The sequence below is a fragment of the Triturus cristatus genome, chromosome 3_1 (genome assembly GCF_964204655.1).
Source record: "Triturus cristatus chromosome 3_1, aTriCri1.1, whole genome shotgun sequence".
NCBI classification, from domain to species: Eukaryota; Metazoa; Chordata; class Amphibia; order Caudata; family Salamandridae; genus Triturus; species Triturus cristatus.
This window is the reverse complement of record NC_140583.1, coordinates 1,158,446,332-1,158,459,710: the sequence shown is the minus strand read 5'-3', so window position 1 is coordinate 1,158,459,710 and position 13,379 is coordinate 1,158,446,332. Positions and strand designations below refer to the sequence as shown.

General features: G+C 44.4%; 1 protein-coding gene across 8 annotated transcripts in view; it reads right to left on the bottom strand.

Annotated features, from left to right (window-relative positions):
* LOC146861679 (zinc finger protein 10-like) overlaps positions 1–13,379 on the bottom strand; it is a 495,345-nt gene that overhangs the window by 182,080 nt on the left and 299,886 nt on the right. For all 8 annotated transcript variants that reach the window (XM_085646037.1, XM_085646041.1, XM_085646038.1 and 5 more), the window contains one exon: positions 4,624–4,716. In XM_085646037.1, coding sequence (XP_085502163.1) covers positions 4,624–4,716 — 93 coding nt within the window. The remainder of the gene's footprint in view (positions 1–4,623; positions 4,717–13,379) is intronic.

Sequence of the window (13,379 nt, the reverse complement as noted above, 5' to 3'; positions counted from 1 at the left end):
CCCCAAGTGAATGGGTTAATTAGGTCTCTCTATTATATGGGACATGGTAGTCATCTTATTAAGTGGTTATACATTAGCGCCTTACACCACCAGAGATCCCCTAGACACGATTCAAGCGCAATGGGAAATGGATATGGGGCAAGAGTTCACAGACAAGGGATGGACAGATATGCTGGACTACTCATGGAAAATACCTTGTAACGCCAAGTTTACATTTATTCAATGTATGATTTTGCATAGAGCTTACTTGACCCCATATAGATTACAGAGAATGTACCTGGCCACAGCCCATCAATGCCCCAGATGCAAATTACCAGCCGCAGACCTGCTTCATATGCTATGGGTGTGCCCAAGCCTTGGTGACTTCTGGGAAGGAGTTACGAGCTTGTCAGAGAAAGCTACCCATCTCTCGATAGGAGGTTCGGCCCTGGAGCGCATATTAGGCCTCCACAGGCGCAAAAAGGCCTACAAGGTTCAGTTACGTTTTCTGGACTTGGCGCTCATAATTGCAAAGAGATCTATCACTATGCACTGGAAATCAGTCAAAGCCCCCACAGTGCGCATGTGGCATAGCGAACTGACCAGGTCGGCAGGAACTGAAAGCATGGCACTGCGTAGGGAGGAGGCCCGCAGCCTGCGGAAAACCCCAATTTCTATGTAATGGGACAAAATGGTAGAAGCCCACAACAGTACTAATCCTGATGATATCCCCGACGCTCCACATACATAACAATAGACAATAGCACGGAGTTCCCATGCAGTCATTTGTGGACAGGTCAGGACGAAATGGTGCGATAAGCTAATATATAAAGAAGCATGCTGAGAGAGGGGTGTGCAGCTAGGATTTTGTATAATACAGTCAGAGTCCGGGGAGGGGGGTGGGATATAGGAAAGAGAGGTGAGGGTGTTTATGGGTAATAGCTGAATAGTCTTGTAAATATACATGCTCTGTGGCTTAGCAGATGGAAGTTAGGATATGGGAAAAATCCTTTGTTTAAAAAAAAAAAAGTTTATTATAAGTAATGTGTTTCTCTCAGGCCTAATGCATTCGTCACACATGGTCTTGCGTTTTAATGCTGTGTACTAAATCTGTGTTTTACCATTGTCTTTGTCTACAATGTATTATTATATATTCACCACGTCTGCTAGAATTATAAGATTTGTATGTTTTATCAGCAGAACTGAATGGAGTATGTTTGTGCCGTCAATTCAAGTCTCATATACGTTTTTTTGATTAAATTATCTAGATGATCTATTGATAGCAACTTGCAAGTAATATAGTTTTTTAAAACTGCTTTGTCATGCAATCTGCCTACCAGTCAGTTATGTTCATGAATAAATGTTGCCACAGCATTTTGGCTCATATGCTAACTTAGGGCGATCTTTCATGAAGACATAACAAATTTTACGTAAAATAATTAAGCCTGGGCAAAGCACTACACTACGCTCGCGTAGTTTGCGAAGTTTGCGCTACTTCGCACTACGGAAATTGCACGTAGCACAGTGCAAACACGTGTAGCGTAGTGTTGCGTAGTGCAGCGGTCATTTTTTGCTTGCTCGCGGTCCTCAACGTCAAGTTGGCGACCGCGAGCAAGCAAAATGACACCCCGGCGAGCCTTTTTCCTCGTTCGCGATCAGCAACATCAAGTTGACGATCGCGAGCGTGGAAAATAAACCTCCCGGCGAGATTCTCAACACGAGGAGGTCAGGTTTCTCATTGCGAGTGGTCGCGTATGCTTGCGACTGCTCGCGATGAGAAACTACCAGTCCGCGTTGAGAAAGCTGCAGCTCGAGTAAAAAGCTGCAGCTCGAGTAAAAATCTACTCGAGCGGCACAAAACTACAGCTCGCACTGTGTAAGATGCCGTTTTCAATGATTGCACAGTGCCGGATGCTTGTCCGCACTGTGCAATCATTGAAAACAGCACCTTGCACAGTGCGAACAGGGTACTACGCAGTTCGCGAAGTGCTATGCATAGCTCGCGTAGTGCGAAATGCATTTTGCGTAGCTACGCGTAGAGCTACTTCGCGAACTACGCCCAGGGTTAAAAATAATGTCACCAATGCTGGTGTGCCTTGTATAGTTTACAATTTAAGGGGAGAAGAAGGGAATAAACTGTGGTTGCCAGATTACATTTATGACAAAGTTGCAATCCCAAAAGGTGAGACAGTTAACTCTACCAGTGGACGCACAAAGCGATCAATTGAATTGAATCTCTTTTCTGGCAGGCGTAAACCAGGACAATGAATATGCAGACTGCAAAACTGGTTTATTCGAGTACTTTCCATAAGTACGGAGCTTTTCACTTCCTCAGCCCAGATGTGTTCCTGAGTTTGTCTATATGTATATTTATGTGATGTTGTGTAATAATGTACATTTTTTGCCTGGTTGTTTATTCAAGTGAATAAACATAACTTTTTATAGTTTTATCTGGATTGTCATCCATTGCTTTTCATATACGAAAAAGGTGAAAGTCAGGAAACAAACTGCGCACGACTCAGGTTGAATTCTGCCAGCCTTTCATCTTTCTAGAGTCACAAAAATGAATAGCACTTGCGACTGTGCATTAATGTATAGAACATTGTGAGAGTCCCGAGGAGCCGGCAAATCGGAAGCGTAGAGAAACGGACCAAGACACAGAAGATAAAGCGGAAGTACCCAGCTGTCTAGCAGCGCAAGCACGCCCCGCTGAGGAACGTCTGACGTCATCGGGGGCCAATCAACAAGAAAGCCGGGTTTCAAGCGAGGGGGAAGGAGACGGAAGAAGCGATTCGGAGGCAGCGGCGAGAGAATCGGAGTGAGAGGAGACGTGAGAGGAGCCCAGCGGTGGCAGATAGAGAACCCCTGCAGCGGAGTACACTGCAGAGAAACCCGGCAGCCCAGAGACGGCAGAGGACACCCTGGGTCCCAGCACCACGGCCCGGGTCCTGGGCCGTGGCTCAAGGCAAGTAGCCTTAAGGGGGTCATTTTGGTGGTGGTGTGGCAGCGTGGGGACGTAGAACACGCGTGTGTTTATTTTTTTGTGCACTCTCCCAGACACAAGGCACCCGCACGCGATTCCCCGTTCCTTTCAGCACCTCATTTTTTTCTTGGTGGTGGTAGCACTGGGACATGAGAAAAAGCAAAAAAAGGACATCTTGCTAATCCCGGTTTGTTCTGTTGTTTTCCCTCCCTCTTGTTTGGACTTCCCGGGCCGTGGGACGACGCCAAGGGCCACATTGAGAACAGGCTCCGGAAGCTCTTTTTTTTCCTCCCCCGAAGACGACCACCTAGTGAGAGAAGAGGATCTCTAGTTGTTGTGCTTCTTTTACTTCCGCCCTTGTTTTTTTCTATTTTATGTTATTTGGACTCTGTGAGACTGATAAAACAGACTCCTAGATTACCACATAGAAAAAGAGAAAAAATAAAAGAACCAACGAAACCCTTAAGACTCGTGGCCAGTTTTCCCTTCTGTTTTCCACCCTGGCCAGTGGGCCTTCTACAAACATGCTTTGGCTATATATTGTATTGAGTTGTATTATTTATATTGCACCGACTACCACTATGTGGGGCACTGGAGTGCTTGCCTACATGGCTAGCATGCTGCACCGTGTAGGTGTGTGGTGCCAAGGATGTTGTCTTTATTTCGATCCTATGTAGGAAGTGTTTCCATGAGATGCGTGATGACCACCGAGGTGTGGTTATCATGAAATGGGATGCAGTGATTAGCAGTGTGATATATTAAGACGTGTGAGAAATAGGCATGTAGTTTATGGTTTCCTATAAGCTGGCATCTTTGAGCTGCTCTGCAGGCCCCTTTATGGTATTTCATATGTTCATAGTCAACTTAACAGGTTACGCATTGGGTTGTCCATTGTGAGATATTAAGTTTAAAGTTAATGGTCCTGAGCAGGCATAGGTTAAAGGGAGCAATGGAGGAAAACGCTGCTGGAATATGCTTAGTTAATATCATCCCATATCTGATTGTCAATGTGCAATGTTAAGTAGCGGTCGTGGCATTTAACTAGTTGGGACCTGTAGTGGTGGACTAAATTTAAATCCTTTGTTTACTGGGGGAATGTGGCAGATGTCTTCAAATATTCAATACCTGCTGAGTTGATGATGTGTGGTTTGTTTGTTGGATGTTCAATACATTGCAAATTATTAATATCACTATTGTCATTAGTACGAAAATGGATGTGATGTATTTTATTGAATGTTGATATGTACCACTGAGTCTCTGGCACTTCGACGCCAATGCTTAGCAACAGTTGGATCAATGGGATAACCAAAGTGCCTAGGTAGTGAAGGGACGAGGAAGGGTCCATCACAATAATGGATAAAAACAAGTGCAATCTCATCAACTGAGTTCAGCTTGTGAGGCTAAGTGCCTCATATCTGCGGAAAAAATGTGGGCAATCCATGGTTTTCACGTCACTAAAAAGATTAAAGCAGGCATCAAAAATCAACAAATGGAATGTGCAGCGGAGATGGGAGAAGGACAAAGCAGTCATAGAGCATTGTGGCTGGCTGTAAAATTTTCAGCTAAGACATTAGAGTAGCAATGACCCCACCAACCAACGTAAATAAAAAAACGCTATTGATGAATTCACTTTTCAATGTATTATGGCTCATTTTACTCACCAACTGAGCAATTGATGTCCATTACCCGCTCACTGTTCTGGTGGTCCACGGAAGAGGTGTCTTGCTCTTCTTTTATATGAAATTGATTAACAACTGATGGGAAAAAAGAAAATGTTATTCTATTATAAGTGTGTGTGTGTGTGTGTGTGTTTACATACAACATCCAAATATAGGCAGTCTCTAAGCTAGATCTTATGAGATCAGGCAGCGAGTAGAAGAAAGCATTTTGGAACCCCCTGCAACTCAGATGAGGCTCAGAGTTGATTGATTGAGTTTTTTTTTCTTTCTCTCTCTAAGTCCTATGATTATGCTGCCTTAATACCCTTCGGGGTAAGTCGGATACTCCCAGCTTGTCACTGGCAGTTTTACGACAAGGGCCATTTAGCTCTTGGAGCTCGGCAGAAGAGCTATTTCAGCTGGTTCTTCATTAGCACCCAGGCAAGTTATTGTACCGGTAGGCGGGGTCTCCACCTCCAATCGCCTACGCCTCTCAGATTGCTGAGTGTGGGTATAGACAACTTGAGTGCGAATTGAAGTGAGGTTGGTGGCGAATGAGGGCAAAAAAAACATCCAAATATATATTATTTTATAGCATGTTCTCAGTGGGAAACAACTGTTTCTCTAGAGTTAGGGGTGAAACTCTGGATGCGATAGGTCAATCGGAAGTTGCCATTGAAAAGTTCACATGCACAGGCGTTGAGTGCCCATGAGCCAACACTGGGACTGCTACCTACACAATTGTACCTTAAAACACTGTGTGTTCAGGTCCGTGGTGCTGCAACCTTAACACTGTGATACCTTTTTTTATTAAGCGAGGAACTAGGCAGGGGTGCCCATGCTCGCCCCTCCTCTTTGCCATATGCATTGATCCCTTAATACGATTATTCAAGGCAAATAATGGAATCAAGCCTATAGTCTCTCAAGGCCTGGAATCTAAAGTATTGGCATACGTGGATGATGTTGCCATTGTTACTGCAAACCCGGCAACCTCGGTTATGGTGATTGAGGCGGTAGCCCAGGAGTTTGGTAGATACTCTGGGTATGCTTTAAATAAAACCAAAACTCAGATTATTAAGAATAGACATCTTAGTTTGGCCGACCCGCGTGTATCTGAGTCAGCAGCGTATTTAGGTATCATTATCATGTCGGACCTGGGGAATCTAGTTGCCAGGAATATTCAACCAGTAATTGGGGAGGGCCGACTTTGACAGATTTAACAACTTACACATGTCATTAGTCGGCCGCTGCAATGTGGTTAAAATGATGTTTTTACCTAAAATACTATACTTATTTAGGGCAATACCACTAGAATTCGAAAAACATTGGTTTTTAACATTGGAGAGTATAGTTAACCGCTTCATCTGGGCGCAGGGGAAAACAAGGCGGGCCCTAAGGTTTATGTCACTTCCCCGGGAAAGAGGGGGCTTTGATGTGCCTGATTTAAAAAGTTATTACTGGGCAGCGGCTCTTCAGTATATGAGTATACTGTTCGGTGCTCCCACTGGTGAACCTGCTGAAGAAGCTAGACTCCCCGATGTTTATAAACTGCTGCTCGGGGATCAAGCTGAGAACTGTTTTATGAAATTTAGCGAGCCCAGCTACTATAAGAGGACAACATTTAAGACACTATCAGCCACCTTTAAAATCTGGGCGGCACTCAAAAGAATGACTGGTCTTGGAAGGATCAACTACTATACACAGCTTCATAAGAACTCTGTTTCCCGAAATATTTTTTGATGTCATTATGGCAGACTGGGATGAGCGGGGGTCCGAAAGGTTGGGGATCTAATACAGAGGGAGGGCTTTCGCCAGTTTAGGGATATCCAGATGGAGTATGGGCTGGATCATAGCAATTTTTTTTATTGCCTGCAGCTGCGCAGCTTTCTCAGCAAGATTGTGGGGGGGCTTAGTGGGCTTAGTAAAATTAAAGTCATCGATGTCATCAGAGATAATAACAGATCTACTATCAGGTTAATATACGCAGAATTAACTGCACTTAAACAAGATAATTTAGATAAACCTGCAACCAAATGGATGGAGCGGGTGGGTGTCGAACCGGTGAGGTTCCTGGATTCTTTAGAACTGGGTCAGATGGTTGAATGCTCAGCCGGGCTTCAAGCACAGCATTATAAAACTCTCTTTGCACTTTATTATACTCCGGCAAGGATTGCACAGTGGGGTGGGCAGGCAGGATCCAGCTGCTCTTGGTGCAATGCACCAAATGCTGATTTGGTTCATATGTTTGCATCCTGCCCATCCCACGAGAACCTGATAGACTCAATAATGAAGTTTCTAGATTTAACATTAGGCTTGAAAATCATGCTAACCCCTGCCCTGATACTTCTCGGAGTTAGCAATAACGAGGTACAAGATCCTTCTTATCAATTTCTCTTTCTGGCTATGGCTGTGTTACGGATTAATATTGCCTCTGCCTGGCTCGATCTGCTGCCCCCAACTTTTCAGCAGTGGTGGTCATGGCTACTCGCAATATTTACTTTGGAAAGAGCTATATATGAGAGAAGGGGCAAAAAAGCGAGAATTATGGGACGACGTAAATGGGCCCCTTTAATACGATGGAAGGAGCCACTGGTAGTTGATGATCCCTGAATTCTATGCTGAAATGGATAGGTGTAACTATCTGGTGCAATATATTTTAGTATATGTTAGGAAACCTAATTCTTGATGTATGATTTGTTATATGTTTGAGTTCTTCTTTAGTATCAACCGTATTAAATGTATCCAGGCTATTGATGAATCTTTTGTCTGATTGTATATAGGAATGTATTGTATTTAGGATCTAGATGTATTAATGCTTAATGGTTTGTTTTCTTTTTTGGTCAAAATAAGTGTCGATGTCACCTCACGGTTAAATATGTTATATAAAATATGTGCTGTTCATTAAATTCTCAAAATCTGAATAAAAAATATATTTTTTTAAAAAATGTAAATGTTTTGTTATTGGTGTGGGGTTATAAGGTCGGAAATAAAATAAGTACATTTATGTTTTAATTAATTCTTTTGTTTGTAAATATTTTCTAGCTTAAAATAATTTTTTTTTGTAAATGTATTTAGTATTTTATTGTATATAATACTTGCAGGTTTTTATTATATATAATTAATAATATATGTGTTATTTTTACACGTTTAATATTTATTTATTCTTGAAATTTTGTTTATCATTATTATTATTATTTTTTCTAAGTGTTTGAGAGTGAATAGTGAAAAAAAAATCTCCGGTATCCAACACTTTCCCTACTGTTGCACTCACTGGAGTGTGAATAGTTATTTTTTCCCCTCCGCTATCCAACACTTTTCCTTCTGTTGCTCTCACTGGAGTGGGAATAGTAATTTTTATCCCTCCGCTATCCAACACTTTCCCTACTGTTGCCCTCTTTGGAGTGTGAATAGTAATTTCTAACCCTCCGCTATCCAACACTTTCCCTACTGTTGCCCTCACTGGAGTTGGAATAGTAAAATTAATTATTTTCCTATCCAACACTATTCCTACCGTTGCTCTGATTGTATTGGGCAACTTAAGTTTAAACATGTTTTCATAGTTTAATGTAATTTATTCTAGAATTTTTTTATATTTTAAATTATTTATATATAATTTATTTTTATATAATTTTAAAGTTTTTAAATAAATTAAAGATAATATTTTATTAGTTATTTTAAAGTAAATATATATATGTATAAATTAATATGTCTGTGTGTTTCTTTTTTTAAATTAAGTTTTTTTGTAAAAATGTATATTACATTGAATTTATTTTGTTAAAATTAATATTAATATTTAATATATTTTAGATATATTTTAAATTTTAGATGTATATTTAAATCGATATTTTTTACATCTATATAGTTTACATCAATATTTTCGCACTTACCTGTGCAGGTATGGCAGTCAATATTTTTGTAGTCTATATTTTTTTCAGATATTTTGAACATCAATATTTTTAACATTGGTATTCTATAAGTGAACCGGCTCGTCCCATACCTCGCGTTTCAAGCTTATTGCAAAGAAGCATGCGACATCTGGATAATTTACAAGGTTATCCGTGAGAACCTCAAAATAACATATTCCGATTTGATTTACTTTGGGTGCAAATTGCCCCCTCTTCTGTTGTACTTGCAGGCCAGCAATACTGAAACCAAAACATGTGTATGCAAAACCTGCGAGGTTCATTTAAAAAAAAAAAAAAAAAAACACAAAACGTTTATAGTTCATTCTTAATTAAAAGTAAAATCGGGCATCAGCGGGTAATGTTTTCTTGCACGCTTATCACAAAGTGATGGATTTGAGACACCTCTAACTACTGTCATGCATGAGAGGTCAAGGAAATTTGTGACAGTATTACCCAAACCGCCCTCTGTTCCCACTCCCTCTCATATTCCTTTTCCCATGTCCCATTCTTCTCTAACCATCCCTTTCTCCCTTTCACTCAAGCATACTTCTGTCTAAAACCTCTTTCACTCTCTCTATCTCTCACGCACATACCCTGCTCCAGTATCACGCTCTCTCCTGTCATGCATTATCCCTAACCCTTTACAGCAACTCCTTCCTTATTTTTTAAATCCATTTTCCAATGGTGTCATTTATTTTCCACCTCCCTCCCTCATAACTTATTTTCCCTGTTTTTAGTTCTCCAGAGCCGCATTGTCATAGCAATGGGAATAGCTATGCAAATATCACTCCAAAGGAACAAAAAAAACAAAAGTAAAAAACATTGTCATTTACAACGCCAATAGCTCTAACTTTCACAATTGAAATACCGATTGCATTGCAAATGCTAGTTTTATTTGGTTTCGGTCTGTATTTTCAAAAGGTCTTTGACTTTGCCTGTACATGTTCACCCCATGGGAGTTGTTTGCAGTACTGATAATCAACGTACTTGTATCGACATTTGTCATTTTGTTTCTGTTTGGTCATTGTTTATTTTGTTAATGATCGTCATGTATTTAAATTGGTTTTCTTGTAGGCACGGGGAGAACCTAGGCTGAGACTCAAACCTAGTTTCCCAGTTCCAAAGTGGGCAGCTGTGGATGTTACGCCTCATACTATCTCTGAATATTGTTGGGCATAGGTGTCAGTTAATATGTTTGAAACTTGAAGAGTCTGCGGTTTTATTGTTTCAACCTACCATGCTCTCGGCAGAAGTAAATAAAATAAATACTGGCTTGTTTAGTCGCAGAGGGGCAGTGAGAGGGTAGATAACAAACATGTGGCAGAAATAAATTCAAATAAACCAGTTACTGACAGACATGTAATTACAGTCATAGATTTCTTGCCTGATTTTCCACTATGCTTTTTTGGTGGCGATTTCACTTCTCCCAGCCCCCCACCCCCTCAAGATCCCTCGCCTGCACCTCACTCTACAACCTCTTCTCAATGTTCCAAGTGGCAGGTATGTTGTGGCTGGCCATGGGCTGTTTTTACTTTTTGAACAAGTCACGTCTGAACCAGTGGAACATCTGCCTTCTAAAAGTGTGAAAGACCCAGTGACAAACCTAACTCTAAGCCATAGTTGCAAGCAAAAAAGCGCTCTTGTGAGGGTTTACAGCTGGCCTCAGATAAAGCAGCGCAGGCCCGAGCTTAAATGAAGCGAGCAGCTGGTGATCAAAATCTCATGTACTTATGATTTTCTCAATGTTTCAAAAAGAGCCCTGTGTAGGAGGCAGAAAGTTCGAAGTCCACAGGGCACAAGTCCTAAACAAGCATTGGCATAGCCAATAGGTCTCGCCTTTGGGACCTTATAAGTGTTTAGCCATGCAACAGTTGCATAACTAAACACTTATAAGGTCCCAAAAGCGAGACCTATTGGCTATGCCAATGCTTGTTTTAACTGCTGCAATCTATTGAAGCCTCACGGAGAACATCAAAGCGGCCCTGCGGCCACAAAAGTGACCGCGATCAAACATCAAATCGCGGTAAAGCGCGACGCGCACATGCACTGTAGCTCTAGGCTGGCTTGGTAGCACTTTTTGGAGCCCTCACAAAATGTCTCACCAGACCAGCGCATGCGCTGGGTCAGGCGAGACCTAAAAAGAAGTGGGGGGACTAACCAAGTTAGGCAGTATGCAAGTGACATCATGGTGCATGACATCACGGCGCAACATAATGGCGCGGCTTCACAGGAAGTGACATCACAACCCATGACCTCACGGGAAGTGACATCAGATCATAACACCTCACACATGTTTTACAGGTCTGTCATGAGTACCTTTGAGCTCATTACAAGATTTAGCAAATGAGATTTTGCGTAGGGATGTGCCAAAAAAGTGACGCATCCCATTGCACAATGTGAGCCTCAATAAATTTATTTTTTGTAAAAACTCTGCCACAAAGAAATTGGCAACAAGGGAAAACATGGCAGTAAATCTGTTTTTTTTAATAGGTTGCAAAGTCCCACTTTTTTAAATATCCTAAGGCTATAAAAAAAAAAATAAGTGGCATTTAAAATTTTATTTGTGTAGATGCTGGGACAGACCAGCACATTTGACATTCTTACACTGCGTGCATATATCCCTGATATGCAGGGATTAAAGGAAGTAAAAGCACTCCTCTCAAGTATTTGTGAAGAGACAACAAGTTGCGAGCCTTTATTTTCCCTTCCCTTGCAACTAGGTGCGACTGCTCCTATAACTCAAAGCCAGGAAAGAGGAACAAAAGGAGGTTTGATGGTCCCTTAAATTCGGCTTTTGTTATGGGCCCAGCTGGAGTCTAAAATACGAAGGCCCCCTCTTTGCCTGCATGTTGCTGCTCTGAAAGAAAGTAGATAACGTGCAGGGGCTGCTGAGTGCGTCTTCATATTCCAGAGTGGGCCCCAGCTTCTTGCAGGGTGGACGGTGTCCCTTGACCCGGTCACTCCACTCCGCATGGCCCCCGTGTGCCCAGATTCTGCTGCTGCTGCCTTCTTGGCCTCTCTTGCTGCCGCCTCTCCTTAAGGCCACTGCTCTCCAGGCTTGCCCAGGCTTGCCCAGGCTTGCCCTCGCTCTCCCGCTCTGTCTTCCCGCTCTTTCCACCCCCCCCCTTCCGCTCCCCGCCACTGCTCTCCTGCGGCCCCGCCCCCTTCTCTTGGCACCCGCTCCCCATTCGCCGCCCCGCTCCCGCCTCCCAGCTGCTCCTCCCTCCCACTTCGCCATATATGGCGGGGACCGCGCATACGCGCAGCGGCCACGTGCAGCGGGCGCGCCGATTACGCGCCAAAGGCAAGCCCGTCTACGCCCGTCCACGCCTGGACCGCGCCCAGTGCCAGAACCCCTGGACCCCGCCGAAGCCAGCCAACCCGACAGAGATACGACGACGCCAACCTACACGCACTCAACACCGGCTGACAGCCAGCCTGCTAGCAAGCCAACCCGAAACGCACCCACGGAGCATTCACCTGCCACGCCTGCAACTTCACCTGCACCCGATCCTGCACCGCACCCACCAAGCCAGGCTCCAGCAACGACCACCTCAAGTGCATCTTGCTCAACACCCGCTCCATCCACAGGCACGCCGTCGAACTCTGAAACCTTCTCGACACAACATCACCAGACGTCGCTTTCCTCACAAAAACATGGATGAATGCCTCCTCAGCTCCCGACATCGCCATAGCCAACCCGGATGGCTACAAGATCGCCCGGAAGGACCGCGTCAACCAAGCCGGAGGAGGCATCGCCATCGTCCACAGAAACACCATCCGAATCACGACCAACTCCGACGACACCCTCACCGCCGCCGAACATCTTCACTTCCAGATACACACCGACCCCAAGACCACCCTCAGAGGCACCCTCGTCTACAGACCCCCGGGACCACGCACACAATTCAGCGAAGCCATCGCAGACTTCGTCAGCCCGCACGCCCTTACCTCCTCAGACTACATCCTCCTAGGAGACCTCAACTTCCACCTGGAGAACAACAATGACAGCAACACCGCCACCCTGCTGGAAAACCTCGCCAACCTCGGACTCAAGCAACTGGTGAACACCCCCACCCACATCGCCGGCCACACGCTTGACCCCATCTTCTCCTCCAGCAAGCACATCTCCTTCAGCCACTCCACCGGACTGCACTGGACAGACCACAGCTGCGTCCACTTCAACTTCAGGAGAACCACGACCCACAACCACCCTCAACAGGTTCCCCGCAGAAGCTGGAGCAAGATCACCGCCGACCAGCTCACCACCTCCCTCAGCCAGAACCCCCCCACCAACACGACGGACCCCAACGAAGCAGCCCGCAACCTCACACAGTGGCTCACCAACTGCGCTGATGACCTCACACCACTGAAGAACCCCCCCAGCAGACACGGCAGCAAGAAAGCCTCCTGGTTCACCAACGACCTCAAAAACTCCAAGAAAACCTGCCGCACCCTCGAGAAAGCCTGGCGCCACGACCAGACTACAGAAAACATGACAGCCCTCAAGAACGCCACCCGGAAACACCACCAACTGATCCGCACCACCAAAAGGACCACATTCAAAGAACGACTGGACAACAACTCCCACAACAGCAAGGAACTCGTAAGCATCGTCAAAGAGCTCTCCAGCCCCAGCGCCTGCAACAACGACATCACACCCTCGCAGGACCTCTGCGACTCACTCGCCTTGTTCTTTCACCGCAAGATTGCCGACATACACAACAGTTTCGGCGCACATACCGCGCTCCCTACCACCGATCCGGCGCCCCCCACCACCACCCTCCGCACCTGGACAATGGTCAGCCCTGAAGATACCACCCACACGATGAACACCATCCACTCCGGCTCCCC